This window comes from Ursus arctos, unplaced genomic scaffold (genome assembly GCF_023065955.2).
Source record: "Ursus arctos isolate Adak ecotype North America unplaced genomic scaffold, UrsArc2.0 scaffold_25, whole genome shotgun sequence".
NCBI lineage: Eukaryota > Metazoa > Chordata > Mammalia > Carnivora > Ursidae > Ursus > Ursus arctos.
Window position 1 is genome coordinate 4,925,136 of NW_026622930.1, and position 19,309 is coordinate 4,944,444.

General features: G+C 60.9%; 1 protein-coding gene across 3 annotated transcripts; it reads left to right on the forward strand.

Annotated features, from left to right (window-relative positions):
• The first annotated feature begins 1,665 nt into the window (after nucleotides 1–1,665).
• Nucleotides 1,666–14,922, forward strand: SLC25A29 (solute carrier family 25 member 29). Of its 3 annotated transcripts, XM_026515321.4 has the most exons (5): nucleotides 1,893–1,936; nucleotides 7,596–7,639; nucleotides 11,132–11,285; nucleotides 12,614–12,697; nucleotides 13,008–14,922. In XM_026515321.4, the coding sequence occupies exon 5, from the start codon at nucleotides 13,044–13,046 to the stop codon at nucleotides 13,764–13,766; it is 723 nt and encodes a 240-aa protein (XP_026371106.1). In that variant the 5' UTR covers nucleotides 1,893–1,936; nucleotides 7,596–7,639; nucleotides 11,132–11,285; nucleotides 12,614–12,697; nucleotides 13,008–13,043; the 3' UTR covers nucleotides 13,767–14,922. The 3 variants fall into 3 exon arrangements, with proteins under 3 accessions (XP_026371102.1, XP_026371106.1, XP_044245869.1); XM_026515317.4 differs by lacking the exon at nucleotides 11,132–11,285 and having other exon boundaries at nucleotides 1,666–1,936; XM_044389934.3 differs by lacking the exon at nucleotides 1,893–1,936 and having other exon boundaries at nucleotides 7,471–7,639.
• The last annotated feature ends 4,387 nt before the right edge of the window (nucleotides 14,923–19,309 follow it).

Sequence of the window (19,309 nt, forward strand, 5' to 3'; positions counted from 1 at the left end):
GACATCATCGTGCTTCACCTCCGGAGGCGTTGGCAACCAGGGGACAAGTGTTCCTAGGGGTGAGTCACCTGGATGTAGTTTAACTGTCATGCCTTGGAGGCCTCCAGCCGCTGGAGTGTCCCCACAGTCAACTCCTGCCCCTGTTTTGGGTCTGGGCTTCTCCTGGGGCCCACATGCTATTCTGGTTCCTTGAGGTCAGAAGCTGGCGATATTCAAACCCGGGCCTCCAGACCCCTAGTTCAGGGCCCACCAGCCATCACGAGCACTGGACTAGGAGTCAGCAGACCTGGGTTTGGGTTTCTGCTTAATGAATGTTCTATCTAGATTCTAGAAGAATAAAAGGAAACGACACATGACTGTTGGATTCCTGGTGGCCTCCGTCTCACCATGGATCACTGCTTAGCTGACATATACCCTAGTGTCAGAAATACATAATCTGTAAAACCTTGGGTAACAGATCCATTGTAATCCCTGTCCCAATTTCAGAAACGGTACAGTGAGAATAAAAGAACTGTGTGACCTGCAATCCGGAAACACCGCAGGGAGTGTGGTCCCAACCACAGGACCGTGAAGAAGGAAGTTGGGCCCCAGGCCCGAAAGGTGTTATCTCACCCTCATTGTGAAGGAGAAAGTGCCCAGCCAAGTCCAGTCCCAACCGGACAGTCCAGGCCTCCTGAGGCGCTGGGGAACAGGGCAGGGCAGGTCTCTGAAGGGAAGGGTCCTTGCCACCGCCAATCTCAGGGACTCTCCCCGGGCAGACGACGTCGGACCGACTCCTCCTCTGCTCCCTGGTCCCCGGCCGCCCGGCTCACCACGACGCCTGGAGCCCAGAGCCCTCCCACATGGGCCGTTTCGCCCCGTCCCAGGGCCTCGCGGGCCGCCCCTCCGCCGCGCCGCTCTCATCCCGTCCAGGAACCTGCCCCTCTCCGCACCCTTCCGAGGCTCCCGCGGCCCCGCAGCGCGCGGGCAGGTGCGGGCCCCCGAGGGGCGCCCCACGGCCCTCTTCTCCTTTCCAGCTCGCTCCCCGCCGCCAGGGAGGGCGGGCGCGCTCGGATCCCGACACCCCGATGCCGGGCCGGGCGGGCGCGCAGGCGGAGGGGCGATTCGCCGCCCGCGGGGTATCACAGCTAGTGTCCGAGCCTGGGAGGGTCCTGGCTCTAGGCGCCCGCTGTCGCGCCTGTGTCCCCATTACACGGGCAGACACCCGGGGTTCGGCGGCGGAGTCGGGATCTAGCCCCAGGCCCCCGGGTCCGGTCCAGAGCGAGCACACCCCGCTTCCCACTCAGCGGACCCGTCTCGCGCACGCCGGGAGGTTCCCGCCCCGCACAGGCCGCCGTCAGGCCCCGGACTCCCGGGCCCGGCCCCACCGTCCCGCCGCCGCGCGCACCGGGCCGCCTCTCCCGCCCGCACCGGCGCGGGCGGGCGCACGAAGCACATTCTTTGTCTGCAGCGCCGGTGCGCCTCCCCCGCCCTCCACGTCCCCCTCACCCCGCCCGCCCCGGACACGCCCAGCCAATGAGGCGCGGCGGCGGCGCGCAGGGCCCGGGGTGTTGTCCGCGCCTCGCCCGCCCATTGGCCGCGCTCTGCACCCCGCCGGGGCCCGGCCGGCAGGCCCGAGGGGCGGGGCGCGCGGCCCGAAGTGAGGGACCGCGGGCAGCCGGCGGACAGCAGCGAGGGCGAGCGAGCCGGTCAGCGAGGGACGTGCGCGGACCGAGGACCCGCGCACCGAGTCGCCGCCGCCGCCGCCCCCCGACCCCGGCCGGCCCCGGGCTCCGCGCCAGGAGCGGCGGCCAGGCCGAGCCCTAATCCAGCGAGCCCGGGGGACCCCCGACGGCGACCCGTCCGGCGAGGGGCCAAAGGAGAAGGACGAGGAGGAAGGGCGGCCTCACCGGGTACCCGGCAATGGCGCTCGACTTCCTGGCTGGATGCGCTGGGGGTAAGGAGGCGGGCGGCTCTCGCCCCGAGCGCCCGATTTCGGGATGCCGGAGCCAGGCGTGCGGGATGGGAGGCCGGCTCACCTGCGAGCCCTGGGCCCCGGCGGCTCACCCTGTGGCCGGGGTTTCGTCGCCTGCAGAATGGGGGATAACAATGCTCTCGTCTCACTGGGCTCTCGTGGGCGTGAATTGACTGCAGGCCCGAAGGGCGTCTAGCGCGCAGTTCGCGAGGGCACGCTTCGTTTAAGTCCTTCGGGGCACGTCCGGACGAGAGGTCTGGGGCGCCGGGGCAGCACGGTGGCTTGGCCAAGGCTGGGACTGCCAGGAGGATGCACCAGCGCCCCTTGCGCCCTTCTCGCCCGAGGCCTCGGGCGCATCTCCCTCCCCTGCTCCTGCATCCCCGGCCCGCGCCCACCCGGACCAGAGCCCCTTACCAGGGCCCGAGAAGTTTGGGGTTGGCTCCACCCTCTTCCCCGCAAAGATGTCTGGGCGGGGCTGGGGCCACAGGACAACCCCCCGGCGGGCTGGCCTTGGAGGGCACTGAAGGGCGCCGGCCGGACCCCAGGCGCCGGACCCCAGGCGCCGAGTCACGCTTTGGCACGCCGCACCTTCCTACGCCGTTCCCTGAGCTGCTGGGGGGCGACTCCACCCAGGTGGCGGCGTGGACTAGCCCTCGTGCTCACGCGTGCGTGTCACTGATGTGGGGCACCTTCACCCAGGCCGGGCTGCTAGGGTCCTCCCCAAGCCTGTGTCCCGAGAAGGCAGCAATCAGTGTGCAGTGGGGCTCTGCTGTGGGGCGTCCGAGGCACCAGGCTGGCCACTTCCCTGTTTGGCCTGTAGTTTCTCTGCTTTTACTTGGAGAGTTAATTTACGCAACTGGTATTAATTGCGAGCCAGGTTTAGCTAACAGGTATTCCCCACCGAGGTGACAGAGGAGCCGCTAGGAGTCGGCTGCGTCACCCCAGGCCTAATCCTGCGCTGATGGTGGGCTTCTCTCCTCCAGCACCTGTTTATCTGCTGGCGTTTGGCGCTGGGCTCCCTGGAGCCAGAGGAGGGACTAGCAGTGGCCTCAGGCATTTAAACCTCTGCAGTTTGAGCGTCCTACTCTGGGCAAGAGGAGACTGGTGGAGAAGACAGTGTGCCAGGGAAGTGATGTGTGTGAAGAGATTTAAGAACTTCCCGGACTGTTACCCAGTCGGGCCTCAGGAAACCACCGGGCTGGAGCCTGCTGAAGGAGGGAAAACCCCAGGGCTTTTCATAAATGGGTGCATTTCTCCCAAGCCCAGGCCAGAGCAGACAGGAGGGGGAAGCCTCTGCAGATCCAGCTCTCAGCTCCCCTATCCCCCAATGACCCCACTCCTGCTTTCCCTCCTGTGGCGGCACCTGCCCCCACCCCTGCTGGCTCCTCCTGTGCCCCAGGCTGTCCTCTACCCAGCCCTCCCCCTCTACCCAGCCCCCACCCAAGTGATGGCTCCATGAAGGTGGGCTGTCCCATGTCCAAAGACCCTTCCCAACTTCTTGGGGAGTGTGGGTTCTTTCCCCCAGAGGGGCAGGATTTCTTCTGATTTCTCCTGGGTGTCCTGGGAGCCTCTTGCAAGCTGTGGGGTTTGGGGTAGGACCACTCATCCTAAGGCCGGGCCTGCGTAGGGACCCATCCCCCCAGGCACACGTGTTCAGTCACTCGAGGCTCTTGCTCACAAAGGGCCGCTCCTGGAATGCCTTCTGCCCATCCTTACCAGGCCCACCCAGGAGATCCTGTCCAGGCTCCAGGGTTGGGGCGAGATAAGAGTCCAGTACCACACCCAGCTATAGGCCACAGCCCCCGCCCCCACTGCCTCCCTCGGATCTAGGCACAAGCCTGGGGCTGGCGGTGCGCACCCCCGTCCCTGCTTTGTGAGCGGAGGCCTGAGTCTCCCAGGTGCCTGAGGATGGAATTGGCTGCCACAAAGATTCTTGGCGAGGCTCGTCAGCCCCCGCTCCCCCCTGGGATCCTCTCCAGCTCTTATTTGACCCAGGAGAAACCTTGGTCTCGAGAAGTGGAGGGACTAGTGGGACAGTGACTTGGTTTTCCTTGTACCCCTGGCTGGCCTTCTGGGTCCCTGGCATGGCGCAGCCTGCGCAGAGGGACTGTCTAGGAAACAAGCCGGGTAGCACTCCCACCTCGGCGCCCAGGCCCTAGAGGCCCCGCCTAGTTACTTCGTTTTCGACTCCTCCTGGCCTGGAGGCTCAGGGCAGGGTGAAGGCGGTGCTTCTCTTTGGTGCCCTGGGGTCCCTCTAGATTCAGATTCCTGGGAGGGAGAAGAGTACCTCACCTCTGATTGGCTGAGTGTCGGGTCACGTGTTCAATGTCGCCCTCTGGGAGGTGGGGCAGGCACCTTGATTGACAGCATCCCGGCGCTCAGGCCCTGGGACGGTCAGAAGGCCTACCTACGCTCCCTACCAGGGGGTCGGTGCCGGGTCTTCAGCTCGCTGACACCCTGTGTTCTGAACGGAGTTCTCCCTGCCCAGGGCGTGGATAGGAGAAGGTGTGGAGAGCACCTCCATGGTGGGGCCGGGAATCCTGCCTGGGGAGAGTGGACCCCCCTCCTACCCTGGAGGGCCATGATGGGCTGAGGGTGCCTCTAAGAATCCAGCTTACGTTCGGCAGTGGGCACTGGCTTTGGAGGTGGCAGAAAGGGTCCACTTGGGCCGCCTCAGTGGCCTGTTCGGGAGCTGGTCTCGCAGGGCTTCCTGGCTCTCAAGGTAACTGTGAGGTTAAAAGGATAAGGCTTTGGGGGACAGGAGGCCCTGATGGAGGTGGGCCCCAAGGCCCCTCTGTTCCTGTGAGTGGGGATGTCCTAGGTGAAGCAGGAAGCCCCTCCCCTGAGGGCTGAGAACCGAGCCTCTGGGGAAAGTAGGAATGCAAATGACTGCCATTGGAGGCCTTGGCAATGGAGGCTGATGGGGTGGGGGTCATCCCCTCCCATGCCGGAGGCTGGTGAAGGCTGGTGCCAGAACCTGGGCAAGTCTGGGGTCAGAGGCAGGACGGGCCGCAGGAAGGGAACCTCCTGCATTTCCAGTGTGTGCTTCTTGGGGACCCCACAGCTGGGCCTGGCTGCAGAGGGCAGGGAGGGCCTGAAGGGCCCAGAGCTGGAGAAGCAAGGCCAAACAGCATACCCCAGGCAAGTATCAGGTTTCCAAAACCACAGGAAATCAGCTACAGTCCCAGAAAATAAATTCTAGAACTAGGGTGTTCAAATATAGAAAATTTACAACACGAAACGAAAAAAAGAAGGTGGGTTGCAAAAGATAGAAACGAAGTGTGTCTCAGAAGACCAGAGACGCAGGTATGGAAGTCTTGAGGGACAAGACGCCTTGGGGCTGTCTTTTCATCTTCCTGTGGATGTTATGGGTTCCAGAAGGAGGAAAAGGTCTGGAGATATGATTAGGATGAATACGTAAGAGTGGAAATTTTCTCTGTGATCAGAAAAATGCCTGAGTCTGGGGAATGAAAGCGCTGGTGTGGTACCAGGCAGGGTTACTCTTAAAAAAAAAAAAAAAAAAGACACACCCTTGGCATCTTGGTGACATTCCTGAAATCTAGATAAAATCTCAGAGGCTTCCTGATAGAACGCATCAATTATTGACAAAGGAGAAGAAACGCACTGGCAACAGATTTCTCAGCTGCAGTAGCAGAAGCCAGAAGATTCTGGGATATTGGCCTCGGCTGAGAGCCTCACCAGAGCACAGGTCCCTTGTTCCCTGACAGCATTAACGAGATAGATTTTGCAGAGGAGCAGGAATGCGGAGGCCGTTGCCCTAAATGTTACCTCTGAGAAAAATGGCAACTGATCAGAGTAGAGACCCCCAGAAGGGGGTAGCGGTGAGGAGGAGAGGGAACAGCTCTGAGTCTCGTGGGGTCTCTGGGTGTGTGGGGTAGGGGATAGAAGGGGAAGCTACAGGGGTGGGGACCTTCTTGGGGTGGCTGTTCCTGGGGTGGGGCAGCGGGGGGCAGAGAGAGCCTTGGGGGTCAACGGTTCTTAGCCTGTGTCTACAAAATGATTCTAAGGGTTAGAAACAAGAAGTAACCTTTAGCTGAACTTAAACGTTAACAAGCAGAAGGAGGACAAATGGCAGTTTGCCCGAACCAGCAAAGATGCAGAAAGGAAAAGGAGTAAGAGAATTCATTCACATAAAATAAGATAGAGTCGGGTCAGATGTCCTGTCTTGGCAAAATCAGAGGCCAGAGCTGAGCTGTAGCTCCTTTCCAGGAGCATCGAGAACAAAGCAGGAGGACCAGGTTGACAGTTCACTGTCACAAAGCTATACCAGGCACACGTAACCAAAAAGAAAGCAGGACTGGCAAAGTTAGTATCAAACACAGTGGATTCTAAGGCCCGAAGCATGGAACAGGATGGAGAGGACACCCTACAAGAAGTTGTAAAGAGGCTGCATAGTGATCCCCACTAACCTCTGGGCGCCCACCACGATACCCAGCCCCAGCAGGGGGCAGGAAAGACGAGTGGTTAAGGAGGAGGGCTCCAGGCCCAGAAGATCCAGGTTCAGAGCCTCACCCCACCAACTAAGGAGCTGTGCAGCGTGGACATACTCTCTCGGCCTCCCATTCCTCATCTGTAAAATGGGCTAATAGTCCTTTCTTTACATAGAAGAGGGAGAGTTAGTACACATACGAAACTAACAACAGTGACCCCCAGGTAGAAATGTTACTGTTTGTCACTCAACAAATAGTAACTGTCTTAATTATAGATACTCCTAGCAGTAAAAGGAGAACTTTAAGAAAGTCACACACAAAATTCTCGGGAGGAAGGCGTGGGAGTTGGTGCTCGGGTTACTGCACCTCACTGAGCCTCCCCTTCTCCTTCCGTGAATGCGGAAACAAGGTGCCTGATTCCCGGTGATATTTACACCTGAACAGCACGCAGGACTCTGAAAAGTATTTAGGAGCCGATTTGGGGAGTGAGCCTTTGTCCTTCGAGGTGGGGCTGGGTTTGGGCAGGGCTTGAACCGATCATATCGGGCAGATCACAAAGGCCCACGATGCAAAGTCGGGAACTGACTCCCTGGGCAGCAGGTGCCGCCCCTGCAGGGAAGGGAGTGGCCGGCCCGTGTCTGCAATACCTCCGTGCCTCGCCTCGGGTCCCGGGTCAGCACGCAGGGTGAGGAGGGTGAGGGTGGGGGGGCCGAGGCTCACACCTGGTACAGGGGAGGAGAGTGAGACGCAGACCTCGAGTTCCTTGTGAGCTGGGCCATCTGATGAGTGGCAGCGGGAAAATTCACATCTGGGTGACTGTCTGGGCCCCCGTGCCATGCTGGAGGTGTTTGCGGGGGCCGGGCGGGGGAGGGGGTTGGGGGGAGAGACAACTTCTGTTGTCAGGTGTGGTCGGAGAGTAGCAGGGGAGGGAGAGACACCAACTTCAAGTTGGACAGATCCTGGCTCGTCCTCAGGGATGTCACCCTCTTACCCTCCCTGCTCACGCAGACCTGAGGACAAAGGAGCTCACAGGGTGCCTGGCACACAGTAGGCGCCTGGCACACAGTAGGCACCTGGCACACGTTCTCTGTTCCCTTCAGGCGGCTCCCACGCGGTCCTCCCAGGCGGAAGCCCCCCCCCACTGCAGGTTTCTGAGGCATCCGGGTGATGGTCCTCCTTTTTCCCTCCAGGTGTGGCAGGCGTGCTCGTGGGACACCCATTTGACACGGTCAAGGTGAGTGTCTTGTCACAGTTTTCCTCTCAGGTCTTTGTGGAGGCGCAGACCGTGCACAGAGGCCTGCAGGGCAGAGGCGGCGGGAGGCCCCCTTCCAGTGACCACCTTAGGAACACCTGTGCGGTCTTCCCACAGGTTCTGGAATACAGGTAGACGCTGGGTTCTGTGACACCCAGGTGGACGGCTGTGTGTCCGCGTTCCTTCTGGGTCTGGCCTTGCCTCTCCCAGCTCGGGGCTGAACTTAGAGGCCCCTGAGACTGAGACTGAGAGGCTGACGGGCAGCCTTCCCCTTCCCAGAGCGGGGGCCACCCACTGTTCCCATGCAGAAGCCCTCCAGACGTCTTCTCGAAAGAAAGAGCAGTTCAGAGAGAGAATACAGAGAGACAAAAACCCGAACTTGTCAGTATTTCCCACGCATGCGATCTTCACCGAGTGGTAATCACCGCGGCGCGAAATCGCGCAGTTGGTTCCCAAGGGCTGGTGTGCACTTGTGTGGAGTTCGTGGCTCCAGAGTGTGGCCCTGGGGCGAGCACTCGGTCCACAGCTCCTCCGCGATAAACTGTCCAAATCCAGGTTCTCAGAGGCTCACAATGGAAACAAAGGAAATCCATGTTCTCCAGCTGCAAATTCCCAAATAGGATTTTGTCCCTGTTGTTGGGGTTTTAAGTCCTGAAACCAGCCAAGTCTGGACTTTTCCTTGCAGGCTTCACCCGGGAATCAGCGCGAGCTGTAAGCAGCAGGGCACTAGGCCAGACCCTGTGACCCACTGTAAACACTGAACTTGGCAGTGCTTACTGGGGACGGCCAAGGCAAGGATGTCAGCCCTAGCTGGGTTTGAGGTCATTTCCTGTCCCCTCTTTTTTCAGTGGAAGTCAGGTGGTCCTTGGGCAAGAAAAGGACTCGGGACCTCAGCGCTGGGGTTTCCTCCAGGGCAGGCCTGAGGGCCTAGCTTCACTTACCGGCTCTGACCTGAACGAGTTCTGCCCGAGGCCTTGCGCAGGTCCAGGCCCCCTGCTAGCCCATCTGCTGTGTGACCTGGGGCCGGCTGCTTCACCTCGGGGCGCAGGGTTCTCATCTGCTGCGTGAGGCCGCGGGCAAGTTTACGGAGGCCCTTGTGGTGCCGGATGCTCGTCAGTCAAGTCTGGGTCGCACGAAATGCTAGTTCTGCAGCGCAGACCTCCTCCTATCCCATCGTATGCGGTTCAGGGAGAAGGCGGAAGGAGCAGGCTTTGCTCCCACCCAGCGGCCCGTGTCTCCACACGGCCCGCCGAGAGCCTGTCCTCACCGCTGCCTGTGCGCGGCCCACAGGCCGGAGCAGCCCAGGAGAGCCTGGCATTGTCTGCGCTCTGCTGTGTTCAGATCTCGTGTCACATGTGGTAAATGCCTCTGTATCTGGCCAAGAAGTGACTCTGGATTTGCTTCCTCAGCCCAGCTTCGCAGGGGCCAGGTCTCTCTGAGCCATGACTCGGCCTGGGCATGGCCAGGCCCCCCTCAGCTAGCCCCGCTCCCACTGGGCCCCCTCCTCAGGGACCCCCAGGCTGGGGAGGACTCTGTCCTGGTGGCTCTGGCCCCCTCTGAGCTCCTGGGCCACGACCCGCACCCCCGGCAGTGACTGGGCGCAGGAGCCTCTCCACCCCACAGAGCTCCTGCCCCTAGGACCCTATTCCTTACCTCACCCCTGGAGAATGGTCTTTGAAGAAATCCACTGGTGAGTCCTTTTGGCCACGGCGGCCCACCTGCATCACATCTGCGCACACCCGTCTTTAAGAGCCAGGCTTCTCATGGATAGGAAGAACCGCCCCCAGTAATCCGCTCATCACTCAACTCGAGACCCCTCTCATCCTAGTTACGGGCTCACTGTTGTGTTGTGCTATCAGGGAACACGCTCCTTTGGTTTAATTTAATGCTGTGTCACCAGTGGCCTTATTTTTCTGTTTTTAAGATTTTATTTATTTGACAGAGAGCACAGGCAGAGCGGCAGGCAGGGGCAGAGGGAGGGTCAAAGGGAGAAGCAGACTCCCCGGGGAGCAGGGAGCCCCACGTGGGGCTCGATCCCAGGACCCTGGGATCAAGACCTGAGCCAAAGACAGACACACTTAACCGACCGAGTCATCCAGGCACACCACCGTCCCCCCCGCCCCCCGCCCCGAGCCCAGTTGCCTTATTTTTTACTGGCTCTTTTCCAGCATAAGAGTTAAACAATTCTTATTAAAAGAAAATTGGGAAAGGTAGAAGAGCTCCTTATTTCCGTATACTGACAAATCCGCTTTCCCACTCTGTGCACTTCCTTCAGGACCCCCTCCACCATCGTGCCTGCCACGGGCGTGTGGTATTTTTAAAATATCATCACATACATACCCAGTTATTTAGTTCCTTTCTATTACAAAGGCAATGTAGGTTGTAAAGAAATTTTTAACCGTTATAGAGACATATAAACTAAAAACAAAACAAAACCCAGTCCTTCATAGATCCTCTCCCCAACCTTCATTAGTGATCTCTGCTGAAAAACAGAAATGTACACAGACCCATATATATTCCTGAGTTCGGCCAAAGTGGGATTGACTTCAGTAGCTCTGTTGTTTTAACTGAAATTTAACACATGTAGAAAAGTGCACACATGTCAAGTGCATGAATCTACCAGTCATCGCGAAGCACATGCCTGGGGAGAGCAGAACAAGGTCAGCCCCCCCCAGAAGTCCCCCAGTCCTCCTAGCAACCCCTCCCCTTTCTACTGCCAAGGACATGACAGTAATCAGGGACACTGGGTCTAAAACTGCTTTTGCCGGGGAGTGGCCATCCCAGGGCAGGGGAGGGGATGTCCCGGGAGGTCGGGGGCTGGGCCCTGGGGGCTCCGTGCCTGGATGTGATGTTGACATTTTATGTTGCTCTAACCGCCTTTACTTTCTAAGCTAGGGGCTGTCTCCATCTGTAGCAAAAGTGTAACTTTGTTGTAGATGAGCGTAAGCCTCACCCTGGGGAGCGCTAGTAAGTATAGACCAGGGGCACCTGACCCTCCTCTGTCCTCGCTGAACCACACCCTGGGCATGAACACCCCTCCTCCTCCCCACCCCACACAGTTCCCTCCCTGACTAGCAGGGGACAGGGAGGGCCTGAGGTGAGCTTGGGCCCGGCCCAGGTCCTGGGGCAGGGACCCAGGTGGGGCTGGTGGAGAAAAATCAGCCCCCTCTGGATCAGAGGGTCTTCCCACTGGGGGTCTCCCAGCCCGGTGGAGAGCTGGGAACCTTTTGAGCATGTGTGCCAATGATCACTTTTCCAGGGGCAGGCCCCCCAATCCTCAAATGGGATGTTAACCTCAACTCTAGAGATTACAAGACTCGGGCCCCATTTCACCCCCAAACCTGGTCCCCCAAACTGCCAGCCAGCGAGTGCTCAGCCCGGGTCCAGGGGTCACAAGCAAAGGGGAGGGGGCCTCCGTGCTCCCCGTGGGACCCAAGCTGGCCTGAGCCTGGCAAGAGCTCGTTCAACCTACAGGGACTTCAAGCCGCCATCCACATGTGGCCGAAATCCGCTCACATGGCCCAGTTAGGGGCTGCACGAGAGAGAGAAATGTCCTACCAGAGACCCCAGAACCCGGAAGGGAAATGAGAAACCTCTCATCGCAAAAACAACCTGAGCAGAGCTCAAGGTGTTAATACGTTATTAAGTGTTAAGGTGTTAATATGTTGTTAATAGTTGCACAAGCGCTTCTGCTTTTCTCCACTGCAAATCCACCCCTTCCCTGCCAGGCCCGAGCGGGGCGGGCAGCCAGGGTGGGAAGGGGAGCTGGGGTGACCCCTGCATGGTGCCCTCGCTTGTCAGCCGCTTCTCAGAGCAGTGGCTGCCAACTGCAGAGGTCCTCGTGTGCAGAGATGGTGCTTTTTTGTTCTTCAGAAACATTCTTTTGTCAGTGCATTTGGCAAGAGAAGATCCACTGGAAGGCTCTTAGCAGCCAGCACCTCACCCCGCTCTGGCCCTGACCAACACAGCCGAGCCACTCCTGTTACTGGAGAGGATAGACAGCCTTGGCCAAGTTGCAAAACATCTCTGAGTTTCAGTGTTCCCATCTTTGAAGTGGGGGTAATGACACCCACCTTGGCTGGTGATTCCAGGGTTAGGCCCTCTGGTGCTGCCGGGCATGGAGGGGTGTTTGTGCTGTGGCCCTGGCTGTGATAGTGATTTCTGAGTCAGCTCCTGAGCACATGACTTAACCTAGCTCACCCCCCACCCCCATGACCTGGATTCTGAGTTCGGGAAATGTGCTCCGGTTCCACACTGTGGGGCCTGCGTATCAAGCACAGAGATAAGCTCTCTGTCAACAGAGAATAAAATCAAGAGGTTCTGGACAGGGCTCCAAGAGCAGCTTGGCCTGAGCCCCCACGTCCCGAAGGTGGTGACATAGTCACCAAGGAGGCTATCAGCTGCTCTCCTGTCACTGCTTTGCTAACTCACGACCACTGTCCTCACCAGGGGCTACTGGCAGAAATGAGGGGGTCCCTCAGAGTCCAGGGCTCACTGCTTTTAACACCCATTGCAGCACTGTCAGCCCCCAAGGAGGGGAGTTGGGTGATAGGAATTAAGTGGGGAGTCCCTCCGGCACCAGCCATGGTTTGCCACCAGGACAGTGGGGAGGTCTGGGAAAATGCTTTGTGCTCCGCTGTCCGCACATGGTGCAGACATACACAACCAGAGGCTTAGCCTCTACTTCTCTGAGATCTTGGGGACCCTCTACCCCCTGTGCAACTGGCTGTCTGCGGCTGTTGCCCACTGATACCCCCCGCCCCAAGAGGCATGGACACCCGGCCCTGCCCCATCCCAGAATTCCAAAAGCCATAGAAAGCTACTTGGCTCCCTGCCTCCAGCGACCAGCCTTGGGCCTGCAGAAGCGTGCTCTGCGGGCTGTCCTGAGTGCTGGGGCAAGGGAGCTGGGAGCTTCGGCTGGGCTCGCCCACCTTTCACTGGGCCCTGTCCTTGCAGGTGCGGCTTCAGGTCCAGAGCGTGGAGAAGCCTCAGTACCGAGGGACCTTGCACTGCTTCCAGTCAATCATCAAGCAGGAGAGTGTGAGTGGCCTGGGCCTAGGGGTGGCGGTGGGGAACCAGCTTCTAGAATGCTTTGGGCCCCAGACCGCAGAGCTGGAGAAGGTGTCCGGGGACATGGGCAAATGGGGACTTGGGAAATGGGAAGGTGCGAATGCCCAGGCCTCTGACATCCAGGACATGGGTTCTAGCAGAATTCGCCTTGGTCCTCTTGAACGGGGTTGGGGGGTGTGCTGGGGCTCCGCCCTCCCTGCAGGCAGGGTCCTGGGGAGGCGGGCCGGGCCACCCAAGCAGGCGCAGGGGCGCGCCTGACGCGTGTCCGTGCGCCCCGCAGGTGCTGGGCCTGTACAAGGGCCTGGGCTCGCCCCTCATGGGGCTCACCTTCATCAACGCGCTGGTGTTCGGCGTGCAGGGCAACACCTTGCGGGCGCTGGGCCGCGACACGCCGCTGAACCAGTTCCTGGCCGGCGCGGCGGCGGGCGCCATCCAGTGCGTCATCTGCTGCCCCATGGAGCTGGCCAAGACGCGGCTGCAGCTGCAGGACGCGGGGCCGGCGCGCACCTACCGCGGCTCGCTGCACTGCCTGGCGCAGATCTACCGGCGCGAGGGCGTGCGCGGCGTCAACCGCGGCATGGCGTCCACGCTGCTGCGCGAGACGCCCAGCTTCGGCGTCTACTTCCTGGCGTACGACGTGCTGACACGCGCGCTCGGCTGCGAGCCCGGCGACCGGCTGCTGGTGCCCAAGCTGCTGCTGGCGGGCGGCACGTCGGGCATCCTGTCCTGGCTGTCCACCTACCCCGTGGACGTGGTCAAGTCGCGGCTGCAGGCCGATGGGCTGCGGGGCGCCCCGCGCTACGACGGCTTCGTGGACTGCGTGCGCCAGAGCTACCGCGCCGAGGGCTGGCGCGTGTTCACGCGCGGCCTGGCCTCCACGCTGCTGCGCGCCTTCCCCGTCAACGCCGCCACTTTCGCCACCGTCACCGTGGTGCTCACGTACGCGCGCGGCCCCGAGCCCCGGCCCGACGGCGAGGCCGTGCCGGCCGCGCCCGCCGCCCCTTCGGGGTCCGGCCTGCCTCAGCCCTCCAGCCTGTGAGGCCGGCGCCCGGGGGCCGCGGGCCCTGGACCCCAGCGGGCCTGGGCTGCCCGCCGCGCACCAGCCGGGGGGCCCTGGCCGCAGACTTGATGTCCGCGGTGTCCTGCGCCGGCAAATAGGGAGCCTCCAACCCGCGCTGTACAGTCACCGAGCTCGGCGATGATGGCGTGGAGCGCCCCGCGCTGAGCCTGGCGCTGTTGCTTGGGAGTCTTCGGAAGCCCAGTCGACGCTCCAGCCCTTTCCTGGGATCCGGGCCGCCACCACCGTGGGGTCTTTGACGACCCACCGATGGGCCACCCAGCGCCTAACCTCACATCGGCCACCTGTCGGGTCTTTCTTAGGGACGGAGAGGCAGCTCCGGGTGCCCCCTGGTGTCCCGGAACCGAATGCTCTGCTGATGCACCCCAGCTGCTCCGTGGCCCAGCTGGGCATGCCCCTGCTGCCGCCACTCCCACTGACCCGCTACGGGCTTGGGACCTGGTGGCGGCTCCGTATCAGCCTAGGGGCTGGGCTTGGGGACCAGGCACAGGCCAGTGGGAGGGGAGCTCAATGGTTAAGTACAGCCGCGGGAAGGGAAGGCTTGTCACCCTCTGGTCCTCAGGCTGCCCATCTATAAAATGGGGACATGGGTCAGCCACTGTGTGGGGCTCTGGCCGGTGGCCAGGGTTCCCTGAGATGTGCAGAGGAGTCATCAAGGAGATTGGCGTAGGAGGATTCCCACTCCCCAGCAAATGATGTCTCTCCCAGGGAATCTCCTTATGCTTAGTGTTCCCATGAGGCCACGGAGGAAGGGCCTGTTAGTGGACACAGTACAGCGTGGCCATGTATTTGCACAGGGAGGTAGATGGTTTTGCACAAGCTGGACATGACTATGGCCTCTTTTATCCTGAGCGGGGCTCAGCCTCTTGGGCAATGTGATACGGTCTCCCAGGAGGCTGACTGGGGTCAAGGAAGATAAGACTCCCCCCTATTCGCGTGGTGTCACTGTTGTATAGAAACTGCTGAAGGAATAAAATATTCTTTGTTTTCTTAAGAGTGAAGCCTTGCTTGTGTCCATTCCCCACCCCCTCCCTGGAGTCCGAGGGGCCAGCTTGCTGGTCTGTGCTCTCCAGCCCTGATGGCAGCCCGAGCTGTATGACCAGGGCACGCTCCAGCCTAGGTCCAGACCCTCAGTTTCCTCATCTGCAGAATGGGGCTGACATAGGCATGAGGACTAGGTGAGTTAGCTCACAAACATGCTGGATGACAGTGACCTTGCAGCAGTTTCCCTGGGCCGCCATAACCAAATCCCACGGCACAAACTGATGTTTATTCTCTTGAAGGGCTGAGGCCGGGCGTCTGGGATCCCGGGGTGGCAGCTGTGCGTCCTTCTGGAGATGCTCAGGGAGCATCCTTGCCTCTTCCAGCGCCTGGCGGTGGCCTCGGCTGCTGGCCATCCTGCTCCAGTCTGCCCTTCCAACTTCACTTGCCCGCCCCTCCCCGGGCATCTCTGTCTCCTCCTCTTTTTATCAGGACACAATCACTGGCACATGGGCCCAGCCTCCTCCAGTATGACCTCAGTTTGACTAATAACATCTGCAAAGACCCTGTACCTGGGCTGAGGACTTCAACCTGTCTTTTTGGGGGACACAAATCAACTCAACAGAGACCTTCTCCCTGATGGGTGTGTTCCAGTTGGCCACGTTTTTAACAGTTGCGTGGCATTGTACAGATAAGCCCTCTTTATTTACCCCGCTAGGCTCAGGACAGTCCTCTTGGAGAGAGCTGACATCTCAGCGGGGTCGCAGCCCCCCGGGCCATGGAGGGATCAGATGCAGCCGAGTCCCACGGGCGGAGGGAGGGGCAGTGCAGCTCACGAAGAGGTTGGAGAGGCCACCGGGCCAAGTCACGTAGCAGCGCCGAGCCTCCTAGGTGCTGACCTAATAGCACCCTGCCCTTTTCTGATGGAACCCAGTATGCTCTGGGTTTCAGCGTGTCTGGATGAAAATACCCTTCCAGATTCCCTTGCAGCTGGCGGTGGCCGCGTGTCCCAGATCTGGTCAGTGAAAGCGGTGGCTGGGGCTTCTGAGGAAGGTTTGTAAGAGGAACAAATGCACCATGGCACGTCCCAAGGAAATGGGGCTGGGATGCCCGTAGGGACAGTGGAGGCAGAGGCAGCCCTGTGACCTTGGTGGACCTCTGGGCCAGCCTGGTCTGCTCCTTCCTTGGGTTGTCTGCCAGGCATCATGGCCACAGCCAGGAGTTTTCCCCGGGGGAGTGACAGGCTCTAGTTCATGCCTTAGAGACCCCACAGGAGGCTGTGACGCACGTGGGCCACAGGGGTGAGGAGGCCTGGGGGGATGTTATGAACCACAGGGCAACTCAAGGCTGGGAAGGGAGGGCTCCAGCTGCAGACAGGCGGGAGCACGCAGGAAGGAACGGTGATGGATGAAGCCGCCGTGGCAGTTTGAGGGAAACTGAGTCAACAGAGACTGTCTTCCCCCGATTTCTCCAGTGCTGGAGGCCAGCCGTGGCGAGGAAGTGTCGGCCGGTCCTCTGGTGTGCACACAGGCATTGATGGCTTATTCTCCTCCCTCTGGGCCCCAGGTGCAAGGAATGACTACGGCATCGTGCCCCTCACCCCCCCCCCCCCACCGGCCACTTTCACGGAGCTGTTCAGTGGCACTCATAAATCAAGAGACCCTCGTCCCAGAGCAGGCCACTCCGAGCCACCTATAGCTGGCAGGTTCTGCGATGTGAGGACCGCTCACGCAGCCTCCACTTCCCCGCAGCCCTCCGTTCGCAGCAACAGCCAGTCTGGGGGAGCCTGGGGTTCGCAAGCCCTCACCACCACCCCCCCAACAGGCCTGGCCGTGCATCCGCTGGGCCGTCCTCCCCCCTGCAGCAGGAGTGTCCCGAGAGCCAGGATCAGCCTGGGCTGGCCCCCTTGACTCCCGTGGTCCGCTCGCCAAGTTCTGTGGCCGCAGGGGACGACAGCCTGGAGCCATAGTTCAGGCACCAGAGGGGCAGGAACCTTGGGCAGGCCCGGGTCCCAGCCTGGGTGCTCTTGGTCTCCACTTCCTTTCTGCAGTGGCCCCCTACCCTGACCTCCGGGGACCTACCCACCCTGAGGGTGGTGGTGCTGGTGTCCACTGTGTCCCGGGCACACTGGAGAAGGGGCAGAGGCTGCGGGAGCCCAGCCTGCGGGGGACACTGACTCCCACCTTGCCCTGGCCACACTCTCCCAGGCCAGCTGACATCTCTCAGGCTGTGATGATCAGTCTCCCTTCAAGGAAGCCCCCCCAAGGGCAGGGCCATGGTGTTTCCATAAAGTTTCCATGGAAGAGTATGTTGAGGTCACCAGAGACAATGGTGGGGGCCAGTGACCGGGCATTAGAACCGGGTGACAGTGGCAGAGCGGCATGTGGAGGGGCAGGGTAAGGCGCGAGTGCAAGTGGTTAGTTGAGGGGGAACCCCGCCCACCGCTGCCTGCGGTACAGGGATGCAGGGCTTCCCACCCCTTCCTCCCGAAGTGCCACACTGAAGCCTCCTGGCCTGGGCAGCTCTTCTCCCAGGTCCTGACTTTCACCCAGGACAGGCGCGGTCGGCCACGGGGGGCCTCTGTTCGCCCTGCCCCACCTCCGGCGGAGCCACCCCCTCCGCGGTCTGGCGGTGCACCAGGAGCCCTCCTGGAACGGCTCCCCTGCCCTCCGGCCTATCCCGGCGGCTACCGGCTGGCAGCAGGAGCCTTTTCTCCTGGACTCTCGCGGCCCGGGCTACCCTCCCACGCCTTACTCGTGCGGAGGAAGATGAAACCCTAGGGACCCAAGGTCACCCGCACTCGGGTCTGCGCCCCCCCTCCGCCCCTCCCACCAGCCGTGCTCAGGCCCTGGCAAGTTCGACAGCAGGCGAGGCCGCGGGACCCCTAAGCGTTCCCGCCCCACCGAGATCCGGAAGTCGCCCAGCGTCCCCAAAAGGGCTGGCTTTCCGGGGGTCCCGGCCGCCCCCGCCACGCGCACGCGCACGCGCACCCGTCCCCACCCGCCGCGCGGCGCGAGAGCAGCCGGGCGCAGCGCCCCCCGCGGCCGGAGGTGGAGGTGCACCCGCCGGTGCGGGCGGGGCCGGGGCTGGAGCCGCACAACCACCGACCCACAGGCCAGGCGCGGCCAGAGAGAGAGAGCCAGGAGGGCGGAGGCGAGAAGGAATTGGCCAAGGCGAGGCGTGGAAGGGCAGGCAGGAGCCCCCGCCGGGGCTGTAGACTCACAGGGTCTAGTACATAAGCAACATGCTGCAGGAGGCGCTGGGAGAAGGGGACTGGAGCCGGGTCACTAGCAGCTAGGCGCAAGCGTCCTCGGAGCCCGCCCTGCCACCGCCCTGCTAGATGTAATGCAAGTTCCCTTAACCCCCAAAACAGCCTGACACACAGTTCGCCCTCCAGATTGTGAGTGAATGAGCCAACCCCGGAATTCAAGGACAGGGGAAATGGAAATGAAAACGTGCAGGGGGAAAGTGAGGAGAGGTAGGAGAGGTTGGAGAAGTGGGTCAGGGCTGGGGCTTAGCTTTGACGCTAGGTGGAAGCTTCGGATCTTATTCTGCAGGGTTCAGGTGGGGTGGTGAGAGAGCCAGCCAGGAGACTGGCACAGTACAGTGACCGCAGGAAGCTGGAGACGAGCAGCTGGAAGCAGAACAAGGGGTTGAGCGCCGGCTGGCCGTGGGCAGCCCCGGGGGGCCAGCTTCCAAGGCCAGCAATGCACTGTTCCAAGACTGGGCTGGGGGAGGGCACAGAACCCTCCATAAATAGGGACCAGGGCTTCTCTGTAAGAGGTAAGAGGGGCCGCTGGCCCTCACCCCCCACATGAGGCAGCGTTACAGAACTCCTGGTGCAAAGAGCAGTTTGGAGGAGTGCATGAAGCCATGCTTTGCAAGGCCTAGCGCGGTCCTGGGCACAGGAGGTTCTCAACACGCCATGCAGCCAGCAGGAGAGCAAAGCAGGGACACTGGCTTCACTGTTATCTGGGGGCGCCAAAGAAAGCAAGTCCGCAGCCCTCGGTGATCTCAGTTCCTTCCCATCTAAAATCTGGAGGCACACACGACTTTCCACCACGGCTGCCGCTCAGCTCAACCTCAAGGCTTCATGCAGCAATTCGGGGCCTTACGTGGGCCTGGGACCCGCCGCCTCAGCAGCAGCGTCAGCAGCCCCTTGCATCATCAGCAAAAAGAAGGGAAAGTCACACAAATTGAGGAGAGTAAGACTACACCTCCCGGTGCGATCCCTCAGACACCAGGGCCCCGGCCAGGTGCATTTTGCTTTTGGCCAAATCCTAGGTAGCTGCCGGTATAGTTCATCCAGTTTTTAAGTCCATCCCCATTCGTAAGTTCTTTCCGGCACCGGAGCTCCCAGAACTCAACGCTGGGGGGTGGTGGGCCCCAATGCACGAGCATTTCTTTTGGCTGTGCCTTCTGGAAAGTGGGTGAGGTCCTCACGAAAACTCCGGCCCGCTAGTCCCTCCTGGAGCTGAGAGGTTGAGGAAGCATTTCTGGCTGGTGTGAGCGGAGTCCTGCGA

Coding starts and splice junctions, on each gene's coding strand:
- SLC25A29 (XM_026515317.4), top strand. CDS start 1,903: ATGGCGCTCGACTTCCTGGCTGGATGCGCTGGGG. Junction 1,937..7,595: donor CCTGGCTGGATGCGCTGGGG/GTAAGGAGGCGG, acceptor TTTTCCCTCCAG/GTGTGGCAGGCGTGCTCGTG. Junction 12,698..13,007: donor CAATCATCAAGCAGGAGAGT/GTGAGTGGCCTG, acceptor TGCGCCCCGCAG/GTGCTGGGCCTGTACAAGGG.